The sequence below is a fragment of the Oncorhynchus masou genome, chromosome 33 (genome assembly GCF_036934945.1).
Source record: "Oncorhynchus masou masou isolate Uvic2021 chromosome 33, UVic_Omas_1.1, whole genome shotgun sequence".
Taxonomy (NCBI): domain Eukaryota; kingdom Metazoa; phylum Chordata; class Actinopteri; order Salmoniformes; family Salmonidae; genus Oncorhynchus; species Oncorhynchus masou.
In genome coordinates this window covers 29,055,534-29,080,836 of record NC_088244.1, presented here as the reverse complement: position 1 = coordinate 29,080,836, position 25,303 = coordinate 29,055,534, and the positions used below count along the sequence as shown (strand labels likewise).

Genomic DNA, 25,303 nt, shown 5'->3' with positions numbered 1-25,303 from the left:
GCTGTCTAACTACAAAGCACTTCAGTGAGCACGGTTCCAGAAGCTGCTCAATTATTGATTGTATATGCAGTACTCTCTAATCAGACTATTAAAGGCCTTTGGCTATAAGGCAATAAGAAGGCAAGCGACAGGGGATTGCTACTGAAATAGTTATTGGCCTTCAACTGACTTCTAAGCAAGATAAACTCCCACGAACATCAGTTGACCGGAATGATAAATTCATAACAGTATGTTTTGAAATAGTAAAGTATAGTCAGCAATCCATACTTGCTTAATTTCTGTTTAGTTCACAAATCGTCAGCGAGCCATTTGCTCTTTGATCATAGCAGTAAAACCCAACAAATGAATGCATTATTAAAGCATTTGGCAAGGAGGTAGCCTTACCACTTAACTTACCACACGCACACCTTTTAATGTGCAACTAAGACTAAGCAGAATAAACGAAAACACAAGAATGTCAAACAAGCTTTTTAGCTAACTTGGCTGGATGATCTAGCAACGGGATCTAACGTTAGCTAGATCATATGGTCGATGTCATGGTGGGAAAATGTATGAGATGAAACTAGTCATTGAATTTTACCAGTCTCACCAAAATAGGAATCTAGTTAACTGGTTTGCTAATTTGCTAATTCAACCAGTGGTTGTCAGCGTTGATAGAGCGGGTAACTAGCTAACGTTAGCTATCACGATGGCAGCTAGCTGGTTAACAATACGGTTGCTTTCGCAGGCATCGCTAACATTGGCTAGCTAAACGAGCTAAAGAACAATACAAATGCATTGCTGCTAGCTAGCTAGACAATATTCGCCACAAACTGTCACATGTTAATAATAACAGCTCAAGTATTAGCGTGACAAATGACTGCCAGTTACGTTAGCAGTGGAATGAAACAAGCATCTGTACGACTCGTGCGATGTAGCTGCCTAGCTACCATTACTAGCAAGCTGGCTAGCTACGTGGTTACCAGAATCAGGGCGATTCATCCACGTTAACCAGCAAGGTAACGTTAGCTAGCTAAGCTTAAAACTAGCTAACGACGTTTAATACCGATCGGTTCAAAACTCTGTGCATGCAGGAGTACGTTATAAAATACTGATTCTTACTTTGATAAAGGTGAGTCAATAAATCCGTATTTTCTGTTCATTCATTCATAGTCGTTTTAATAGTGAGAGAGGCATACGCTACGTAGCATTTGATTGTTCACAAGGTACTTTCCTTAAACAAGGGAATCGAATAGGACACACCCTTGAAGATGGTGCTTGGAGTCAAACACACGACAACACCATTGGATGTCGATGGTCATCAATCTTAGCGTAGACGAACAGGATTGGTTCAGTAAGTGCGTCACGTTTTTCCAACGTTTTGGTATACGACAGATGATTTCTAAACGCCCATCAGATAATATCTCTGTCTATTTTTGTGGGTACGTTTATCCCCGCCCTGGTAGCGTAGGTTCCCGCCTCTAAATGTAAATTTTTATCATTTTTTCGCACAGGCAAGCTTTTCTTGCCCATGGACACCCTCCCATAGACCCCAATCATTCTTTAACAAAAAAAAAAAACGAATTTTCACATCTTGTCTTATCATCAGGCGAATGAAAAACTGCCCTGCATTCATAACCAATTGGGAACATGTTATATTTACCACATATGACTGGGAAAAATCGACTTGAAAGTTCCTATGCACACACACTGGACTCTACCCACACATTCACAGTCACCCAAACACACGCACACACGTACACAATACATCCATACACACATGCATACTGACGCCAAACACACAAACGCTGCTACTGACTATTGATCATGTTGCCTACTCACTTTACCCCGGCCCTGCTATATGTAGACAGCTACCTCAATTACTAGTACTCCCAGTATATAGCCATATTATTTTTTACTCTTTATTGTTATTCTTTGTGTATTTATTCCTTGTGTCACTATTTCTATGTTTATTTTTTGTATGTTTATTTTTCATCTTTATCCTTGACATTGCTTTGTTGGGGGAAAAAAACTCTAAGTAAGCATTTCACTCTTAGTCTACACTTGTTATTTACGGAAATGGTATTTGCAACTGGTAATTACTAGTGGAAAACTCAACTCATCTATAATCCCTGAGCTCTGACTTCTCCCACATGCTGACCTCTGATGTCACCAACTAAGGAAATTACCTCAACAACAGCATTTTAAGCAGTTAAACGTAACAAAACATTATTTATTAAAAGCAATCTATATATTAATATGTTTTTTTATTACTATAATTTGTTTACAGGCAGAATATCTGTACTTTTAGTTTATGGTTGAAGCAGATTGTTGGCCATTGGCCAATCGGGGTTTCTCAATGAGTTCAAAGCATGTGAATGAATGCATGCACTCAACTGATATTTACAACTTCACAACTGATACTTGCCACCTTCACACTTGGTTATGAATGCAGCAATATCCAGGGCAGTCAGGCTGCATTTAGGCTGCACAACTCTGATCTTTTCCCCACTAATTGGTCTTTTGAATAATCACATCAGATATTTTGGCTGCCTGTGTAAATATATCAGAATTTGTCTACCTGTGCAGCCATAGACAGGTAGACCAATTCTGATCTTTTTTTCACTAATTGGTCTTTTGACCAATCGTCTCTGTGAAAAAGATGTGACTGGTCAAAAGACCAACTAGTGGAAAAAAGATCAGAATTGGGCTGGCTGTGTGAATGCAGCCTCATTGTTGCATTCAATTTAGGTAAGACAACCACATTTCACACAGTCATTGCAAGTAAAACTTTCCTCAATAAATCAGTCAAATCAGTGCTTGTAAGAAAAGACAAATGTGTCAAGAGTGCAAGATACAGTATGTTTGATGGAACATGTTACTTCGATTGGCTGAAAACTATGAGTCAAATTATACACTATGGTCTAATGTTCAGATTGACACTTTTGAATTTTCATATTGGGCTATAGCTAAGTCTGTACCCAAAAAATGTAATGGAAACAGCAATAGTCTCTAACATGTCAATTATGGGGTGCCCTGCCCTTGTAAAGGCCTTGCTTCAGCATCTGTTTGAAATACCCAAGATGATTCAGCAAGAGAGCACAAAGCAGGCCTAGCTAGACCGACTTTACTGTCCCTGCTCTAAGCCCACTACAGTCTGCCCTGAGGCAAAGTTCATCTGGGCAAGCATCGCTGTTGTGCTGCAAAGAGACTGCATTCACATGGCACATTGATTTCCATGCTGCTCAGACTCTACCCCGATAAAACTTTTCACCCCCTGTAAGCTTGGTCTGAGTGCCCTTTTCATAGGCCTTGATGTGGTAACAGACGTCAAAGGCCCTGAGCTGAGCCACAGAAATACATCAGATTCAGGAATGTAAACAGAAATTGTTTGGAGGAAACAATTGCAATGAAAAGTAGACCTTGATGTGTTTTTATTCATACTCAACACATGATTGTCGTGCTTTGGGCTTCATGTTTTTGAGGGATCAAATAATGTTTTGATCTGTTCTTATGTTCACAGGCTCCAGCAGTCGACAGACCCCTATCTGAGACCATCCACAGCTGCAATGGATGAATTGCTTCATGTCATGTAAGTAATTCCTCTAAAACTTTGAAATGGCTTGATATGGAGTGATCATCTGATAAGGATGGCTAGAGAGGAGAAATGTTGTGCTCATGCATGGAAGACAGCAGCAGCGCCAGTGCGTGTGTAGTGTGTACTATATGTGTGTGTGACCCAGGTCATCAAACCCACCATGATCACCAGACATCATACCTCCCCTGCTCACTGTTGTGTAATGGGTATGGATGAGTTAGCTGGCACCAGTTCAGTCTTGCTGCACCCCCCCCCCCCCGTCTACTTCCACACTGTGCTGGTAGGCCATTCAGTGCCACCAGCCAGAGACCGAATCTGTCTCACCCTGTTTGTGTGTAAGTGCATGCGTCACTGAGTACATACACTTTACAACGGAAGAAGTACAGTCCCTCACACCCTTCATATTAATTTCCCTTCTGCTGGATTTGAAAATATACATCAATGCATGTGGGAATCTTACATAATAGTCCTTATCTTGCAGATACTCAATTATTAATGAATTGAGCCCCCCCCCCCTCCATCCTATGAGCATTACAGTACACTCACTGGGGCTGGAGGTGTAGGTGCAGCCGGTGGTGGTGGGTGGAGGTGAATCAGAGTCCACTGAGGCGGTGTCCTCATCCTGGGAGCAGCCGGCCTGGATAGCCCGCAGGTAGCTGTGGCTGCGGGAGCGAAAGCACGTCGGTGTGGGCAGGTTCAGAGCCTCCACTGCCTGGGACTCCCCCTCGCAGTACAGCGAGCGCCCGCAGCCCTGCCCACACACCTGAAAGGACACGTGCAGGTTGACACGTTGGGGGCGGGGACTTAGGTGACAGCTAGCCCGCCACCGCCTGTGAGGCGAAAGCAGTGCAAGTCTCGGGTGGTAGGGCATGCTTCTGGAGTAAGGTAGTGGTGTATGGTGAGAGTGTGGGAAGGATCCTGTTTCCCTCAGCTCACAAGAGCCCAATCAAAAGGACTGTTAGATTTACCAAAGAATCTCATGCACTGAGGAAAATAGGTACAGGAGTTATCATGCACAGTTCAAATTGTACTTAATGAAACGGATTGATTAAAAGTAAGCTACTTCAATAACCATGTTGAAGATATCTCATGGTATCAATATTCTGTTTGAGCTTTGTGTTCACTGATACAATACAGTTTGTACACAGATTCTATCTGTGAAATACCACATAGAATGTTTAATCAGTGATGACAAGCCAGTGGTGTCTGATTTCCCTTTCCTCATCCCTGGAGCTAATGCAATCACTGTGACTGAGGCATCAACAGCCTCCCACTACAAGCTGTCCACTCTCTCCACATCATAGTGGTAGTGGTTGTGGTGGTGTCTGATTTCCCTTTCCTCATCCCTGGAGCAAATGCAATCACTGTGACTGAGGCATCAACAGCCTCCCACTACAAGCTGTCCACTCTCTCCACATCATAGTCGTAGTGGTTGTGGTGGTGTCTGATTTTGCTCAGCTCAGCGACTCTATTGATCTACAGGACATGTTTATTGGTGTAGCACATTTACAGGCTCTGGTGTTGACAACATGACACTTTTCCACAACAGCAGATTCACCAGGAGAAATATATCATAATACAACTGTATAGGATGGACAGGAAGTAGGTATTGTAGAGAGACCGGCCAGCTGAGTCAACTTCACCTGTCCACCCTGCGATAAGGGCTCGTTTCACTGTTCAAACAGTGCCAGAGTAGAGGAGGAGGAACAATGATAGCCTATTACGCCCAGTCTTCTATACCAGGCTGCTGTGATGTTCAAGGTTTTAATGATGTTGGTAGCAGGTGGAGTCTCTGCTTGTTCGTCCTGCTTTTCATTGCAGTGTGAGGAGGATGCTGGTGCCAGAGTTGGCTCATGGTCATCATTGTATCCCCCAAGAAAGAAAGGAGATGTAACAGGGATGCTCAGTATTCAAAATACATTTTAAAACTTCATTCAAATCAAATGATGAAACTTCACACCATTTCATGATATTTACAAATAAGAGCTTTTTCTTGGTAGCTGCTTATCTGTTATTTGATCCATTCGAATCTTGCAATACTTTTAGCCATGGTTTTGGAATGATTATTACCATCTTGAAACCATCTTTACAGTCTATATTTTTAGCACGCAAGCTGACCATGCTGTCCTATTATCCTATTAATTTCTGGTTGTCGTTTCAGGCTTGAGGCTTGTCCACACTGAAGGTCTTTGCACTGACTGAGGGCATTCCTTATGAATAATTCATTTCATTCAGTAGTACCTACATCTGTCACACTTCTGTTGTATTTGTTGTATGGGGGTATTATTCACACACAAACTGATAGGCCTGTTTTAGACCCCGATGAAGAGTGTCCTGAGTAATAGAGAGAGTGGACTTACATACCTGCCCACTGCTCACCATGCCCCTGCCCAGGGTAGAGTAGCTCTGGTGGAAGTCTTTGCCATCATTCCAGTGTCGCATGACCATCGGGGGCTCTCCTGGGCTCACCAAGCAGTCCAGGTTGTCCAGGCTCCGATTGGTGGAGAGCTCTCTCAGGGAGGGGAGACAGCTACAGGGAAAGGGGGTAGAATTAGCTGCTGGAATTACCCCTCAACAGTAAGGAAAATACTTGGATGAAGGGTGGGGAGGAAACGTGACGTCTTGGGTTGATGAGAACCGCTGGTGCTGGAGCATCCATTTTCAGTGGATGCTTGAACCTTCCCCAAACCTCTTGTGATTTCGTGAGATTAAATACCAGTGACATGAGAGGATATTGGGGTGTAGCTGGGTATCAAAATGACAGCACAGAGGAAACATTGAGTCATCAGTAAACATCAAAACAAAAGGGAGGACATTTGAGTTATTTTTTTGCTTTGTAATCATTAATGGAATCTGCTGAGGTGGATAGATTGTTTCCTCTGTTCTGACTTGTCTGTCAAGAAGGCACCTGTTAGTGGGAATGTGTGTGCCAGGGTGAGGGTGGAAGGGGATTGCATGGGGAATCAGTGGTGTATAATGAGAGACATGACTGGATTGGCTGTGGCTGGGATACTAACACACCACTCGGAGCACTTGGTAATAGATGGGGTGTGGGAAGGAGCACGGCACAAAGCACTGGGGTGGTTAGAGAGAAGCGGCAGCAGCGGTGGGCATGTGTGAATGGAGGGCCGTGCTGCCCCCCTCCATGAGACACTGACCTGGCCAAATGCTGCATTGAGCATGCACTCTGTAGCGGAGACCACAGTACCCCATTATCCTTCAGCGTGAGAGCGTAGCAGCGAGGCCTGCCGGTTTAGGTGGTGGGGAACATGACAAAACATTTCACCTTTTTGACCTCAAATGGAAATTTTTGGTTACCTGTTGCTGGTAGGTGATTTCCTTTTCCTATAAATGAACATCCCCTAAGAACATGTTAAGCTGATATGTACTCCTAATGAACAAGGGTCTGTTGCAGCCTGCAGGTTTTACCTTGCATATACTGTAGAAACTGTTCCACATCAGTGTCAGGATTCTGCCCCCTGCTGTCCATTTGTGGTGGCCACTTTAATTGAATTGCATTGCTATATTCAACTCTCTTTTAGTGCAGGCAGGTTTCCATGCAGGGTGTCTGTAGCTACTTCTCTATAAAATAATACGTTCCCTCGGACATCCCATGTTATCTGTTCTGTCATGACATAGATTGATAATGAGAAACAAGCCCCTCTTCTGAGACATATCTAAACAGTATTAACTACAGTATGATCTACATGCATATTTCCTCTTGAGGTTGTTTCACTCACTTGTACAGTGGTGGTGGAGGCTGCTGCTCGCTCAGGGACTGATGGGTGGCCTTCAAGTAGCTCTGGCGGCGGGCAGCTGTTTTGGGTGAGGGTTTGGGGCTTCCCTCCGACTCCTCGCTGTCCTGATCCACGTCCCCCATGGCCTTGACGTAGCTGCCACTACGCATCCGCCGGCAGGGGATCTCCAGACCCCCGGGCCGGCCCCGGCCCCCCAGCGTAGCGCTCCAGTCCCCCAGGGGAATCTACAGACAGCATTGGGCCACAATGAGTCACCAAACCTTCAACTCCACTAAATCAGACAATCTTTTAACTAGCTTAATGAGAGAGACCTTGAATTGGTCATTTCATGTGAATGTACTGTGTGTGTATTTGAAATGAAAGTATTTGAATAATGGGATTATAGACTGTAAATGTGAAGATACTGCTGCAGTAGTTAAAAAATGATTAAAATGAATTCGGTTTTAAAACAAATCTCCTCATTTCAGGGAACAGTAAAGCTGTGAGGGGAATTAGGGGGTGCAGTGGATGCTAGTGCCTGAATAATACTCACTGGGCCTCCTACCTGGAGGTACTGACAGGTCAGGTCCTGGTGACACGACTTGGTTTTGAGCAGCTTCCTGTTGACTGTGGCTGAGCCCTTCTGGAGCACCTGCCTGGCCTGGCTGAGGGTCAGTGTGGACCAGGAGCCTCTCTTCACCAGGGTGCTCTCCCTGCCTCCTCCTCCCACCAGCTCCCCTCCCCTGGTCCCTACCAGCGCTTGCGGGCAGGCCAGGTACTTGAGGTCGCTGCTGCTCTTGGAGGCCTTGAGTGTGTGAGCAGAGATGGTGTTGTAGCCCTGTGGGAGGTGCCTGGGAGGAGCCTGGCTGTCCGACACCGCCCTGCCCAGCGTCATCATGCTAAGTGGGTTACGGTAGCCCACGGCGATAGTGCCAGCTTTGGCGGTTGTGTCACTGTCCAGGGCATTGTCTGAGCGCCAGAGCCCAAGTGCATTCTGCCTGCTAGGTTGCTGCTTCAGTGTCTCAGTATTAGCCCTGTCTTTACTCTTACTCCTGCGGGTCTGCCTGGTCCCCTCCTCACCTCCCCCTGTAGTGCTGTTCATGTTGCCCTTGACCACCGAGCCCTCCAGCGACTGGGACTTGTTGAAGAGCTTCTGGACAGAGTGCATGATGTGGCGGATCCGTCCGGGACTCTCGCTGCGCTGCTTGGCCACCCTGCCCCGGTGGAACTGGAGGGTACTGAAGCCATCCCTCTGCAGGGGTAGGTGCTTCTCCAGCTGGTCTAGCAGGTTAGATGGCAGCCGGTTCATCTTGGCTGCTGCTGCAGAGGAGATGGTAACTGATCCACTGGTGATCATGGGAGCCCCTCTAAGACCCAGGCCCATGGACATGGAGGTGGACAGGGTGCCCGCCCGGCTGCCCACAGGCCCACCCCCGGCAGGGACCATGTAGCCCTGGGAGTAGTCCGGGGAGTAGTCAGCCTGCTCTTGTTGGGAGGTGAAGTGGAGGCGGGGGAATGTGCTGCTGTTGGACATCTGGTTGAGGGGCAGCAGGCACTCCGAAGGCAGGGATTGGGGGTTGGGGCCCTGGTAGAGTTGGTGGGGGTCCAGGGTGCCGTAGTGGTTCATGGTGGGGCTCAGAAGGAAGGGGCCGTGGGCGTCAGAGGTCAAGGGGTACAGGGGCTTCTTTGGGGCCCCCGATGGCTCACAGGAGTCCGACAGGTGACGGCTGCGATTGACTCCTAACCCTTTCATGGTTGTCACAGCGCAGGTCTATTGCTGCCCTTAGAACATGTCTCCAGCTAGGGCGCGACTACAGCCCTGGAGGGCTCATCCTGGAACAGAGAATATGATATCTTTTAGAATATACAGTATGAGAAAGAGGAGACGATAGTTCACGTAAGAGTCTGATAAGAGTTTTAGAAGAGTTTTATTGCTTCTCTTTAAAATGGATTAAATTGAGATGTTTTGTCACTGGCCTACACACAAAACCCCCATGATGTCAAAGTGGAGTTATGTATTTTTTATTTTTTATTTACAAATTAATACAAAATGAAAAGTTGAAATGTGTTAAGTCAATAAGTATTCAACCCCATTTTTATGGCAAGCCTCAGGAGTAGAACTGTGCTTAACAAGTCACATATGTTGCATGAACTCAGTCTGTGTGCAATAATAGTGTTTAACATGATTTTTAAATGACTACCTCATCTCTGTACCTCCATAAAGTACAATTATCTACAAGGTAAGAAAAACGGGTTCAGTCTGCTTTTCACCAAACAATAACACACGGCCAAATCTACACTGGAGTTGGTTACCAAGAAGACAGTGAATGTTCCTGAGTGGCCGAGTTACAATTTTGACATACATCTGCTTTAAAATATATGGAAAAAACACAAAATGGTTGTCAAGCAGTGATCAACAACCAATTTGACAGAGCTTTAAGAATTTTGAAAAGAATCATGGGCAAATGTTGCACAATCCAGGTGTGGAAAGCTCCAGGTGTGGCAATATTCACAGCTGTAATCGCTGAAGGTGATTCTAACTTGTATTGACCAGTGGAGGTTCCCCAGAGGAGGCAGGCGAGGACCATCCTCCTTGGTGAATTTCATAAAAATAGTGAAACATTAATTGTGTCTATTTTTAGATAAAACTATATTAAATATATTCACGTCACCAAATAATTGATTAAAACACGTTGTTTCAATGAAGGTTTCAATGAAGGTCTACAGTAGCATCAGCAGCTTGTTTACATCTTCCTCTGTGCACATTGACTCGTGGATCTCACTCCCTTCCATAGACTTACATAGTAATTATGGCAAGTTCTGGAGAACATCCTCCAACCAATCAGAGCTATTGCAGCATGAACTAATATGTTGTCCACCTAATCAATGGATAAGAAAATGAATCTAGTACTGAAAGCATAAGCTACAGCTAGCTAGCACTGCAGTGCATAAATGAGGTGTGTAGTTAACTCAAAGAGAGAGAGACAATAGTTTAACCGTTTTGAACAAATTAATTTCTTCAAAAATGAAGGAGACGTGACAGAGAGAGAGAGAGAGAGAGAGAGAGAGTGCTAGCTATATTTCATTTAAAAAATGATTTGTTTCACTTACTTAGCTAGCAAATTCAGCTAGCTAGCTAGTTTAGATTACTCAAACACCTGGCTCAAACAGAGAGGGATGCTATGTTACCTAGCTGGCTATGGCTATTCAACACTGGAACTCTTCCAAGTCAAGGTAAGCATTTGATTTGATTAATTTATTGCCACCGTAACTGCTAAACTGCTTGCTAACTGTACTGCATGATTGAAGTGGGTTTACTAACGCGTTAGTTATATTAGCTATGTTGTTGACTTGACATTAGCTAATATGGCGACAATGATGTAGGCTGTGTGTAATGATATGAAGGTTTGGCTTAGAAAGGTTATTTCGCCTGGTCACTGACTGCTGAAGTGTTGTGCACTGAAGTCCACAAGCGAAGGGAAAAAGGTAAGATGCACGTAGATGCAAGAAGGAATTATACAACGATCTGGCTGCTATGAAAGTGAACTGTTTGCATGTGATAGGGGTGTATTCATTCCGCTGATTCTGTTGAAAAACATAAACATGCCTGAATTTGTCCAATAGAAACTCTCCTTTGCAACTGTTGGACTAATGATTACACCCTAGATGAGCTAGATGCAGGCAAGATTGTGCAAGGTGGTATTGAACGTGTCAATGTCTGTAACCTTGATTACTGAAATGTATCTCGACCTGTGTACCTACGTTGTAAACTTTCATTCATAGGCTAGGTTGCAGCAACCTCATGTTGGGTATAGGGAAAATTTGAGTATCATGTTATAAGTAGCCTAAACCCATCACTGTTACATTGAGCTGGGTTAATGGAATATGAATGGCAGTCATCCAATATCCTGTAATGGAAATAAGGCCATGCTATTAAAACATTTTCTTGTCCTCCCTCGTCCGGCACTGACCGCCACTGGTATTGACTCAGGGGAATGAATACTTATCTAATAAAGATATATTAGTGCTTTATTTTTCAATATATTTTTTACAAATATTAGAATATTTCTTCCACTTTCACAGTATAGAGTTTTGTGTAGATCGTTGACAACAAAAACAACAGTTAAATCCATCTTAATTCCACCTTGTAGCACAACAAAATGTGGAAAAAGTCTAGGAGTGTGAATACTTTCTGAAGGCACTGTAAGCAAATGAACACAGAGTTGGAGCTCATCAAGTATTTCCAATGTGTCCTTAGATCTTTTAAGTACTGTTGTGAAGCACTAACTAAAAATACATTGTGTGTCACACAGCACTTCTACAGCGATGTTATTGATATAGCTAGACCAAACTGCACTGCAAAAGACAGAGGAGTTGCCCTCTACCAGCAGATGAAGGGGACCATAACTGATCTTCTCTTGTAACCCACATCACCATGTCCGCACGGTTTTCCAACTAACCACCAGGGAGAGCTACAGAACAGACCAATGGCATACAGACTAGGCCAGAGATTTGAAAGCATCAGTGCTTCCCAACTGAGCTCAGGGTGTAGAATTATTTAGTACACACTGGTATATGCTCTGCTCATCAAAATTACATGATTCTCTTTATATGACTAAATGAAGTGAGAAATGTAAATTGACCATCTGTGCTTAATCTTGTATGTCTTTTAAAGGTCACTGCATATTAAAGCACCAAAGGACTGTCTGACTGAACTTTAAAGGCTATTAACTTAAGATTTTATTAAGGTTATTTTGCAATGCAAATATAAACTGTGCATTTTACTGCAGAGAGTGCAACCCTGTATTCCACTATGTAGGCTGTCTACCCAGAAGTACTGGGTTTGGTGCATAGGCCTCTGCTGCCACAATAACCTTGTACTAATTTAAGTTGAACTACAAGTAGAATCAGAGACTCACAGAGGTTAACATGGGGAATAGAACAAACACCGACGTAAGGCAGATACAGGTTGTCACCCCATTGAAGTACTTCAAAGCTATTACAGTGTCTTAAATGGGGACGAACTGAGGAGCAGATGTGATATTCTGTATCCTGACCTCAGTCATCTCTCCTGGCTGTCGTAACCTGATCATAGACAGAGGTGATAGTAGAGCGCTCAGGGAATCGGGGATTAGTGTAAAGCAGAGTTGATGGATCCTCTCTCTCTGCTGGTTGGCTGTTGTGACATCACCTCTCTGAGACAGGAGACAGGGGATCCTAAAGCTCTGATGAATGATGGCCGTATTCTCCTGCCATGGAATTGTCTGTCAATACGGATAGCGGTTTCCACAGCAACAGTCAGTGCTGGCTAAGCTAGTCGGTCTAGACAAGTCTGTCTGTTTATTGGTTCTCTCTTCCTGATGCCTCTGACGTCACAGATCTACCTGGCAAACAAGGCTCTGGCATAATGACTCACGCGCATGCAGCTGGAAGCCTAAATCATGCTGAGGAAATTGATGATGGAACTGTTTTGTGGGCACAGGAAAACTAGTTGTAGCCTGAGCTTTTGGTGTCATTTTTTTCTAGTAGCTCAGATTAACCTGTTCATTCTTCACGATCTGTAAACATGATTGCAGGGTAGCCTAGTGGTTAGAGCGTTGGACTAGTAACCGAAAGGTTGCAAGTTCAAATCCCCGAGCTGACAAGGTACAAATCTGTTGTTCTGCCCCTGAACAGGCAGTAAACCCACTGTTCCTAGGCCGTCATGGAAAATAAGAATTTGTTCTTAACTGACTTGCCTGGTAAAATTAAATTAAAAAGTATAAAAATATCATATTTATGTGAGATTAATGCTTATCAAGCAAGCTGCTGCGTGGAGGAGTAGGAACCCACTGGACACAGACATCAATTCAACGTCTATTCCAAGTTAGTTCAGCGTAATTTCATTGAAATTATGTGGAAACATTGATTCAACCAGTGTGTGCCCAGTGGGAATTGTGTCATTGAACACAGCTTCACTGCATGGTCATTCAGCATCTCCCTCTGATAGCACAGTTGGAAATCCTGCCTGGGAGTTGAGCATGTACCGCTCACATTTAATTACCACAACATTAGTTTGGGGTTTGTTTCCTTTATCTAACCTCATACCCCCCTCTGCTGTATGAGAGCTCTCACTTATCTCAGTCTGTCTCATTGGCTGAAGCAGAACAACGCCGAGACAAATACAGCCGGCTTCACAGCACTATACTGTAGGCTGCTGTAATTCATCTGCCTTAGCCACGCGGATGCACAGGCACACACACACGGATGCTTGTGCAGACCCACACAAGCATGTGCACGCATCACAGCACTCTAGGCTCTATGGAAAGATGGTGAGAAGTGCTGCAGCCCCGTACATCTCCATTCCAGGGTCAGGCTGGCTGTGTATGGAACCTGGACCACAGGCACAGAGATAATTATCAAGTAGATGGAAGATCCCCCTGGGCTCAGGCTGCTTTAAACGCCCATCACCAGTTCTCACACACAGTGGGGAAGCACAGGCTTAGCGTAAGCGTCATGGGAGCTGTGGCCTGCCTGCAACGGTAAAAGAGATGTCACTCAGGGGAAGTGTTACAGGACTGCTGGGTCTATTTCAGCAGCAAGCTGTTCTTCACCTGTGTGTGTGTGTGTGTGTGCATATGTAAACATGTATATTTGTTAGTGTACTACGTGATCTGCTTGTGTGTGAGGAGGAAAATGATTGGTAGGGGAAGTATCACTATTCAGTCGGTATACAGCCCTATGTAGCCCTATTCATTGGTGCGGTTTCCAATGATGAATAGAGCACAGAGACAGCACCAAGCCTAATCAGCAGCCTTCAACCTACACCTGGCTGACATTTACTTTCGTTAGTGAACCCCCAGTGTCAGCCACTCGTTTTACCATTCTACCCTGAGAGAACATCACACTTCTGCTTATGTCTACCTTCTATGGTGTCATGACGAGTTTGAACATGACAAGAGTTTGAACTAAGCTTCTACATGCTGTAGTACTATGCGGCATCAGTGGACACACCTGAGAATGTAATATTTTCTCTTGGTGTATAACACGGAGTCGATGCATTGTGTAATTCATTTATGGTTGTTTGGAGACTGAAATTCAGCAGGTTTGTGAACTACTAGTGTGTGGTGTAAGCCAAGGGCATAACTAATTGATATGATGTGCTCCCACGTCATCTACAGAGACATATGAAATCAAAGAGACAGAGATCTCTTTTTATTCACATTCCTGCATACAGCCTAACACTGTTTGAAGTTCGACATTGACGCACCGTCCTCGATAATTATTTAACCAGGTCTAAGTGACAGTTCAATCAGAGGGACCTTTGATAGTCTGCCCACCGCCATCTCTGACAGAATCACGTTGCACACATGAGAAGGTAGGAAACCTGTCACTGGTCAGGATATTCATTATTATTTTTTACTCTTTGATGAACAATTATAATCAGGTAGAAATGCAGTCCATAGGAATTGATATGGATTCAAACATTGCAATTTTGGAGTCTAATGATCATGAGACAGAGGCACACAAAACTTAAAATTATTTCCTTTGTCCAAAAGATTCTAACTCTGACCACTGGATTTCAAGTGACTTTAGTCCTTCAGCAGGATGAGAACAGTGTGACTGTTACTAATCATAGACAGACAGCGCATGGAGGAGATTATTTTAAGAGAAAGCCACAAGCACACATTGACACACGCATTGACGCATCACACACACACACACACACATTGTCTTTTCAAACCCAATCTGAGCCTGATCACTACACAATTCAAGCTTCGCAGCACATATACTGTATTCTGTAAATGCTTAGTTTGGAAGCACATTGTTTTGCCGACTGCCTCTCTGCGTGGCCTTAAAGAGCTTTAATATGCATCACACTGAGTTCATTAGGCGCAAATAAGATGAAAGTGCGGGAACCGGTTGGCGAAAAATTAACAAACTTAGCGTAGGACATATTTGATAAAGCGTCTGATCTGAGAAGTACAAAAGAGTCAGAGTGGGTTTATTCTTCCAGCAGCAGAGCAGCCTGCTTAGTTTACCTCTGTAAAAAAAGGCACACTAACTAGGCCTATTAGCGAGATGCTAATAAAAGGTAGGCACTGAACAACAGAACCAGCTCTTCAGGGTTAGCAGACTGCTAACTGGCCATTGGACTGGTTTTGACTATGTGGAGACTCTGCTCTCTTTGGAGGTCTTATTGGGTCCTTACATCTCGTGACAGACTAAAAGGATCATGGAATTTTTATCTTATTAATCATTCTGAAGATGGTTTTCAAGTTTTATTCAAATTCATACAGTACACAGCTCAATCCACACAAATCCTTTCAAAGCAGTATATTTGTCTTAAAAGGGAACTTAATTTTCCAGACCTGAACCTGTCAGCCAGTGGAGACTGGATACCCAGCCAAACCCCACTGTGCTGTGCCACTAACCAGGCCTTTAATGAATTTGCTCAGTGGCAGTGCACTTCCCTTTCAGCCTTTGGTGAGGACAGAGGTATTGATCCAGCAACAGCTCCTTGTTCAGAGGTTAATATACAGCTGCCTGCTGGGCATCAGCTTTAGAAAACACTCCCAAAATAATCACCTCCCTTTCTCTTTCCTTCTCTCACTCCTATCCACTCCCTCTCACTCAGACCTTGGCTTCAAGTTTGTATATAAATCACCCAGATGCTTTGGAATTGTGTCACGTGTTGTCTAATGGATTGTGATTGTGTGGTCTAATTGTTGTTAATGTCAAGTGAATCAGTAATAGATTGTAAGATTCTTGGCAAGGTTTGGGTCTCAAAGATAGCAAATCAGAAGAATTAACACATTCACACATTAATATATTAACACATTCACACATTAATATATTAACACATTCACACATTAATATATTAACACATTCACATTTCACCTCAAAATCCATAATCCTTCCAAAATTGACTAAACCCCGATTCACACAGGATTGACACTTTACATATGAGCACACACGCCATTAGTCCCATTGTTAGGCAAGTAGCTCCCAGTCACTTGCTTCTGTAAAAACGTTATGTCACAACTGCCTCCTTTTGTTAGAGCCAGTCCCAGCTGTATGCACTGGGACTGGTAGAGACCCAGATAAGGCTGAGGATGACAGGGCTAATAAGAGGCGAACCATTAGCATTGTGTTCTTAATCCAAGAGCCACATTTCTAGCTCAGATATGATTAGGGCTAGAAAAGGACAAATCTGAGATTGAAGTTGTAAACAAGCAAGATTAGACATTATTCTACAGGGTCTGCCTCTTTTTGTTTGTGTGTCACAGAATGGGCCGTGGGGAGGGTCGCTGGCTGCTGCTGGTGATGGAAATGGCACATAACGACACTGAGTTATATAACAACATCCCGTTTCCACCCTCAGGAAGCATTGTGTCCTAAACAAGCATTGTGTTCTGTTTCACCAACATCTTAACCACCACTGAGAGAGAACTATGTACAGGTTGAAGTGACGAATCAAAAATAAAAAGGGTTACAAAGTTGACGCAGTCTGGCTCTGACAGGGTGATTGTAGTGAGAGCATCGTTGTATGACAGCCTAATGCTGCATACCTGCCTTACCCAGCATAGCACTCCATTGCCCATACATTTATCTTTATTTATTTAATTTTATTTTACCTTTATTTAACCGGGTAGGCTCGTTGAGAACAAGTTCTCATTTACAACTGTGACCTGGCCAACATAAAGCAAAGCAGTTCGACACACACAACAACACAGAGTTACACATGGGTGCAGTGATCTGTGAGCTGCTCTGACAGCTGGTGCTTAAAGCTAGTGAGGGAGGTAAGAGACTCCAGCTTCAGAGATTTTTGCAGTTCGTTCCAGTCATTGGCAGCAGAGAACTGGAAGGAGAGGCGGCCAAAGGAAGAATTGGCTTTCGGGGTGACCAGTGAGAAATACCTTCTGGACCGCGTGCTACGGGTGGGTGCTGCTATGGTGACCAGTGAGCTGAGATAAGGCGGGGCTTTACCTAGCAGAGACTTGTAGATGACCTCGAGCCAGTGGGTTTGGCAATGAGTATGAAGCCAGCCAACGAGAGCATACAGGACGCAGTGGTAGGTAGTGTATGGGGCATTGGTAACAAAATGGATGGCACTGTGATAGACTGCATCCAATTTGTTGAGTAGAGTGTTGGAAGTTATTTTGTAAATGACATCGCCGAAGTCGAAGATCGGTAGGATGGTCAGTTTTACAAGGGTATGTTTGGCAGCATGAGTGAAGGATGCTTTGTTGCGAAATAGGAATCCGATTCTCGATGTAATTTTGGATTGGAGATTTTTAATGTGAGTCTGGAAGGAGTGTTTACAGTCTAACCAGACACCTAGGTATTTGTAGTTGTCCACATATTCTAAGTCAGAACCGTTCAGAGTAGTGATGCTGTATGGGCTGGCAGGTGCGGGCAGCGATCGGTTGAAGAGCATGCATTTAGTTTTACTTGCAGTTGGAGGCCACGAAAGGAGAGTTGTACGGCATTTAAGCTCATCTGAAGGTTAGTTAACACAGTGTCCAAAGTAGGGCCAGAGGTATACAGAATGGTGTCGTCTGTGTAGAGGTGGATCAAAGAATCACCAGCAGCGAGAGGGGATTGCATAGCGGAGAAGGTACGGTGAGATTCAAAATGGTCGGTAATCTGTTTGTTAACTTGGCTTTCAAATATCTTAGAAAGGCAGGGTAGAATAGATATAGGTCTATAGCAGTTTGGGTCTAGAGTGTCTCCCCCTTTGAATAGGGGGATGACCGCGGCAGCTTTCCAATCTATGGGAATCTCAGACAATAATAAAGAGAGGTTAAACAGGCTAGTAATAGGGGTTGCAATCATTTCGTCAGATACATTTAGAAAGAGAGGGTCCAGATTGTCTAGCCCGGCTGATTTGTAGGGGTCCAGATTTTGCAGCTCTTTCAGAACATCAGCTATCTGGATTTGGGTGAAGGAGAAGTGGGGGAGGTTTGGGCGAGTTGCTGTGGGGAGCGCAGGGCTGTTGACCGGGGTAGGGGTAGCCAGGTGGAAAGCATGGCCAGCCGTAGAAAAATGCTTATTGAAGTTCTCAATTATTGTGGATTTATTGGTAGTGACAGTGTTTCCTAGCCTCAGTGCAGTGGGCAGCTGGGAGGAGGTGCTCTTATTCTCCATGGACCTTACAGTGTCCGATTAACTTTTTTGAGTTAGTACTACAGGATGCAAATTTCTGTTTGAAAAAGCTAGCCTTAGCTTTCCTAACTGCCTGTGTATATTGGTTCCTATCTTCCCTGAAAAAGTGCATATCACGGGGGCTATTCGATGCTAATGCAGAACGCCACTGGATGTTTTTGTGCTGGTCAAGGGCAGACAGGCCTGGAGTGAACAAAGGGCTATATCTATTCCTAGTTCTACATTTGTTGAATGGAGCATGCTTATTTAAGATGGTACATACAACATAGCCTAATGGAAACTTCTATAAATATAATGATTTCCCCTGTAAGGCGGGTAGATCAGAACATTAACCATATGGTACAGATGTTCCATGAAGACAATGGCAGTTAATGTATTGTATAAAGTGAGTGTTAAAAGGTTTCAGGGCCCATTTTGATTGGGTATCATGGATAGATAGAGAGGCAGTTAGAGAATGACAAGGCCTGGTTTAAAGATAGCCAGCCAAGGCCAACTACTCATGGGTATGGGTTATAGCAAGCACTATAGTCATTCAACCCTGGCTTTGAGTTGCCTGCACAGGATCTGTTGGGACTGTGTGGTGACACGCACGTCTCTCTCCAAGGCCAACGGCTCTCATTGTTGCAGCTTGGGAGACGTTCTAAAATGCTAAGCCCTGTTGAAATATTCAGAGCGAGTAACATTTGGTGTTTATAGGACGCTCGTCAACGCTTTGCCCATTAAAGCAATCCCCATGCCGCTCTCCCCTCTCCCTCATTTAGCACTGCAGGCTCTGAAGTATAATTAGGGGAAAGGCTGAAAATTCCCCCTTGGCAATTTACTTGCAAAATCCTCAAGTATACTGGTTCTAGCTTCTTTTTCATTACTGTTTTAATTCTGTAATGTCTCATTCCAGCTTCTGAACATTGCCTGACAACAAAGATCCAATCTTGAGATTGCATTTGCACATACTGTACTATCACATGAATTTGGCTAACATCTGTGGGACTCTTATGGGGAAAAAAGAAAAGAGGACCAGAATGAGATGGGAATCTTTAAGGCTTGAGGCCAGGCCGAGTACAGAGGCTTCATATTACAACGGTATGAATGCCATGCAGGGACAAAGATTGTATCAATCAATCAATCACCAGAGATCAAAGTTTACAGTACTAACAGATAGATTTGATCTGTCATGGTGTGGACCAACAGCAGAGCAGACAAGGCAACATTGACTAAGAGTGTTGAAAGAAAACCAGAGCTTTGAACAAGGAACACCACTTTGTGGCTAAATTACTTTTGACACTGTAATGGTCTCAAGACAAAACGAGATTCACATTGTTGAATGAAAAAGCCACAAGCATTAATCCATGGAGTCATATGCTGCTGTGGTGTCAGAGTCATGTAAAGCAACACTGCTAACTGTCTTCAGCTCAGAAACAATAGCCTTATGGTGATGCCTGCTTGGCCTGTGAGCCCAGGGGAGCTATTCAATGCTATTGGCAAGTAGCTGGCAAGGCAAATCCTCCTCCAGCATCCATTTAAAATGCCGTCAGAGCTTTGGAGTTTAAGAGTCCCTGGGGCTGGAGCTTACAGTGAAGAAAAGGTTAATTTGCCTCTGGAAGTAGAAGAAAAGGGAGGATGAAAAAGGAGTAAGCAGGACATAGAACAGTACACAGAGGAAGCTAAGGGCAAAGCAAAAATGTTTTCTCTAACAATAGGTTTGGTTTGAGAGCTAAACAGGGTTCAACTTCATCTGCTGTTGTCTAACTCTGTCACCATGCCCTGACACAACAATGCCCTATTCCTCTGCATCCCTAACCCAGTTTGTCGAACAATTTAGGGTACTTCTTCGCTGACCTGATTTTAAATTTGTCCATTTGATTGTGATGCTATTCCCGTCGTATCTCGTCCAATTCTGACCCTTCTCTCTGGATTAGACTTCCTCCAAGTTGGAAGAAAGCAATGACCTTCGGTTCTGTAATCAGATGGCCCACCACACACGCACTGCACCGCAAACACAATTCTCAATCAACCTGGTTCATTGTCCCTATTCTATCCCTCTGTCTCATTAGCAAGGTGAATATGACCATTGGCACACCATTTACTTAGAAGACTGAAATAGGATAATTAGCCCTCAGGTCCAAGTCCAACCAATAAGCACCTCTATGCTATTGCTAATTAAAGGCTTTCCATCCTGAGGGAGCTCTGTACAGCGTAATAACCAAGCTTTCTTTGTCAAGGGTCTCATATTAAGTGATTTCCCAGCAGTAGCAGCAGTAGCAGCCTGACTAGCCCTCTGTAAATCCCAGAGGAACACAGGTCAGAAACCAGATTAAATTAATATGGCATTTTGCTTCCCCCTTTTGTAAATAGATTATAGTCTCATATGTGTATCCAGGCAGGGAGGGGGCAGGGACCACTCTGACAGAAATGTCCATCAGTAGAAGCTGGTCAGACAGAGGGGCAGCATCAACAGGGTGGTGTGGTGGTTGCCTTGCCTGTCTCTGTGTGTGTTCAGTCTAAGCCTCTTGTTGTGACAGAACCTTGAAGACGCTATGAGAAGATTACACACCGAAAGTATTTGTAACATGATATATAATACCAAATTACATTGCACCACATACAGTATCTGTAATTGACCAATTTCATTTCCTGTCTGTAATGAAGAGATTACTTGCTGCTGCTTAGTGACAATGAAACAAAAGCTGAATGGCAAAGTGCACAGGCACATCACTGTATACCAAAGCAGGGGGACCAGAATGTTTCAACACCTGAATTTAACAGTCTGTTAGTAGAAATTGTACACAGCTGGTGAAACACGAGTGGTGTGAGCTCACAGCAGACTTGAGTGTAAGTAAAGCTCCCAGATTTAGATCAATGATGGAGCTGGAGCTGGCAGGGATGAAAAGAGCAGCTGGGCTGAAAGGAAGAGAATAGCCTTTAGAGGCCACCAGAAGCCTTTCTATACAGAACATGATGCAGTGAAAAGGACTGGTAACTGAAACTTTGCTGGGTTTCAGAGCCTGGGTTCAGAGATTGTTGTAACCCAGCATATATGACAGAACTGGTGTCCCATGGTTTTCGGTCTTAGCTGAGTGAAGATGTTTTGAGTTGGGGGTGCTGTATGCGTACAGTTGAGCAGACGAATCTTCAGGATTTTCACACATAGGGGACATTTTCTAGCAAGGTGTAGATTTTTTTGTTGTGCCTTTTTATAAACACAGTTCATGCATTCATGTTAGGTATGTGTAACTGGCTGTAAGGGAGTCAGGCGCAGGAGAGCAGAAGTTGGATAGCCAAAGCAGCCTTTTATTTCGGAGAACAAAACACACGGCACTAAGAACACTAAACACAATATGGGTTGACATAACCCAGCGCAAACCTGTCTAGCGTGGACATACACGAAACAACAAACAATTCCACACACAGACATGGGGGGGAACAGGGGGTCACCAGAGATCTACTAACAGAACAGGGGGTTATATACAGGTCTAATACTGAGGGAATGTTGTTACCAGATGTTAATGCAAGTGTAGCGAAATGCTTGTGCTTCTAGTTCCGACAATGCAGTAATAACCAACGAGTAATCTAACCTTACAGTTTCAAAACTACTACCTTATACATACAAGTGTAAAGGGATAAAGAATATGTACATAAAGATATATGAATGAGTGATGGTACAGAACAGCATAGGCAAGATGCAGTAGATGGTATCGAGTACAGTATATACATATGCGATGAGTAATGTAGGGTATGTAAACAAAGTGGCATAGTTTAAAGTGGCTAGTGATACATGTATTACATAAAGATGCAGTAGATGATATAGGGTACAGTATATACATATACATATGAGATGAGTAATGTAGGGTATCTAAACATTATATTAAGTAGCATTGTTTAAAGTGGCTAGTAATATATTTTACATCAATTTCCATCAATTCCCATTATTAAAGTAGCTGGAGTTGAGTCAGTGTGTTGGCAGCAGCCACTCAATGTTAGTGGTGGCTGTTTAACAGTCTGATGGCCTTGAGATAGAAGCTGTTTTCCAGTCTCTCGGTCCCTGCTTTGATGCACCTGTACTGACCTCGCCTTCTGGTGAACAGGCAGTGGCTCAGGTGGTTGTTGTCCTTGATGATCTTTATGGCCTTCCTGTGACATCGGGTGGTGTAAGTATCCTGGAAGGCAGGTAGTTTGCCGCCGGTGATGTGTTGTGCAGATCTCACTACCCTCTGGAGAGCCTTACGGTTGTGGGCGGAGCAGTTGCCGTACCAGACAGCCCGACAGGATGCTCTCGATTGTGCATCGGTAGAAGTTTGAGTGCTTTTGGTGACAAGCCGAATTTCTTCAGACTCCTGAGGTTGAAGAGGCGCTGCTGCACCTTCTTCACAACGCTGTCTGTGTGGGTGGACCAATTCAGTTTGTCTGTGATGTGTACGCCGAGGAACTTAAAACGTGCTACCCTCTCCACTACTGTCCCGTCGATGTGGATAGGGGGGTGCTTCCTCTGCTGTTTCCTGAAGTCCACAATCATCTCCTTTGTTTTGTTGACGTTGAGTATGTGTCAGGACCCGGTTACGAACCTGGGTCTCCGGAGTGAGAAACAGTCACTTAACCAACTGAGCCACGAATAGTCAGCAGAACCCAGAAGATGAGGCAGACACAGCAGTACTTAAGACGGTGTATTTAATAAAGTAAAAAGGAGAAGTCCTTCAATACAAAAATGGCAAATCCAAAAGGTGGTAGGAATAGCACAAAAAAGCCTCAAGAGATACTCAAAAACAAAAACAGAATTCCACAAGAGCATCCACCGGAATCAACAAGAATACACAGAACACTAGGGCTGGGTGCTAACATACAAACACAGAGCACAGAACTGAGGGAAACTAAGGGTTTAAATACAATCAGGGGAAAAGGAGGCACAGGTGCAAATAATAATGGGGAACAAGGGAAAAAACATAAGGTCAAAAAGCACAATGGGGGCATCTAGTGACCAAAACCCGGAACAACCCTGGCCAAATCCTGACAGAATCCCCCTCCTAGGAACGGCTCCTGACGTTCCTACCAGCTCTCTCAGGGTGGAGGGCCCTGAACTGACGAATGAGGTCAGGGTCCAGGATGTCTTTGGCAGGAACCCAGGAGCGCTCGTCGGGACCGTAGCCTTCCCAGTCCACCAGATACTGCCAGGACCGCTGCACCCGGCGGGAATCCAGTATCCGATGGACGGTATAAGCCGGCTGGCCTCCAATGACACGAGGCGGAGGGGGAGGTCTGTCTGCCGGGACAAGGGGAGAAAAAACAACAGGTTTTAACAATGAAATGTGAAATGTGGGATTAATCTTAAGGGATCTGGGTAAGTGTAGGCGATAAGAAACTGGGTTAACTCTCCTGGCAACCTTGAAGGGACCGATGTATTTTTGGGACAGCTTGCGAGACTCCACCCGTAGAGGTAAGTCTCTTGTGGAGAGCCAGACTCTCTGGCCGGGGCGCAGGGTAGGCCCGGGACGGCGACGTCTGTTGGCTTGTTGTTGGTACCTCTGTGAGGAACGCATAAGATTAAGACGGGTCTTCCTCCACATAAGCCGACAGCGTCTGACGAACTTCAAGGCTGAAGGCACTCTGACTTCTGCCTCCTGGTCCGGGAACAATGGAGGAGCATAGCCAAACTGACACTCGTGCGGGGACATACCAGTGGAGGAGGAGCGCAAGGTGTTGTGCGCGTATTCGGCCCAAACAATAAAGGATGACCATGTGGACGGGTTGTCACGAGTCATACATCGGAGGGTGGTTTCCAGCTCTTGATTCATCCTCTCTGTTTGGCCGTTGGACTCCGGATGGTACCCTGAAGATAGACTGGCAGAAGCCCCCATGAGTTGGCAGAAGGCCTTCCAAAACCTTGAGGCGAACTGGGGACCTCTGTCAGAAACCATATCTTGAGGAATGCCGAAGACTCGGAACACATGATTAATTACCAACTCAGCCGTTTCCTTGGCAGAAGGTAACTTAGTCAGAGGGACGAACCTGGCCGCCTTTGAAAACCTGTCGATTATGACTAGGATAGTAGTATTGCCATGGGATGGAGGAAGTCCAGTAATAAAGTCCAATGAGATATGGGACCAGGGTCTGTGGGGAACAGGTAAAGGGTGAAGGAGTCCTTGAGGGCGGAGGTGAGAAGATTTGCCCTGGCAGCACACGGGACAGGCATTGACGAAAGTGGCAACGTCTTCTTTTATGGTAGGCCACCAGAACTTACGCTGGATGAACTCCAAGGTGCGACCTACGCCCGGATGACAGGTGAGGCGAGAGGAGTGCCCCCACAGAAGGACCTGAGTCCTCACTGCCTTGGGGACAAACAACCGATTGGCAGGACCTCCTTTCGGGTCCGGTTCGCTAGCTTGAGCACGTCTCACGGTATCCTCAACTTGCCACGAGATCGGAGCCACAATCTTAGCAGCAGGAAGGACAGGCATGTCCGTGTCATCTCGAATGGCAGGAGCGTAGACTCGGGACAGGGCATCCGGTTTGAGATTCTTCGACCCGGGCCGATAGGTGAGGATAAACTGGAATCGATTGAAGAAAAGAGACCATCTAGCTTGTCTAGAGTTCAACCGCTTCGCCTGCTGGATATACTCCAGATTTTTGTGGTCCGTAAGCACTTGAAACGGGTGAGAAGCCCCCTCGAGCCAGTGTCTCCATTCCTTCAATGCCATCTTAACCGCTAGGAGTTCACGATCCCCCACATCGTAGTTCCTCTCAGTCGGGGTAAGCCGGTGTGAGAAGAAAGCGCACGGATGAAGCTTCTTGTCTTCACCCTCTGAGACAGGACAGCTCCAACACCAACCTCTGATGCGTCTACCTCCACCAC

The 25,303-nt window shown here is 44.8% G+C and overlaps 1 protein-coding gene across 1 annotated transcript in view; it reads right to left on the bottom strand.

Moving 5' to 3' along the window:
• LOC135528198 (disks large-associated protein 4-like) overlaps positions 1 to 9,082 on the bottom strand; it is a 31,543-nt gene extending 22,461 nt beyond the window's left edge. Inside the window, exons 1-4 of the mRNA XM_064957116.1 lie at positions 7,868 to 9,082; positions 7,318 to 7,559; positions 5,942 to 6,107; positions 4,113 to 4,340 (exon numbers count right to left, since the gene is read on the bottom strand). Coding sequence (XP_064813188.1) covers positions 4,113 to 4,340; positions 5,942 to 6,107; positions 7,318 to 7,559; positions 7,868 to 9,067 — 1,836 coding nt within the window. The 5' untranslated portion in view covers positions 9,068 to 9,082. The remainder of the gene's footprint in view (positions 1 to 4,112; positions 4,341 to 5,941; positions 6,108 to 7,317; positions 7,560 to 7,867) is intronic.
• Positions 9,083 to 25,303: the final 16,221 nt, after the last annotated feature.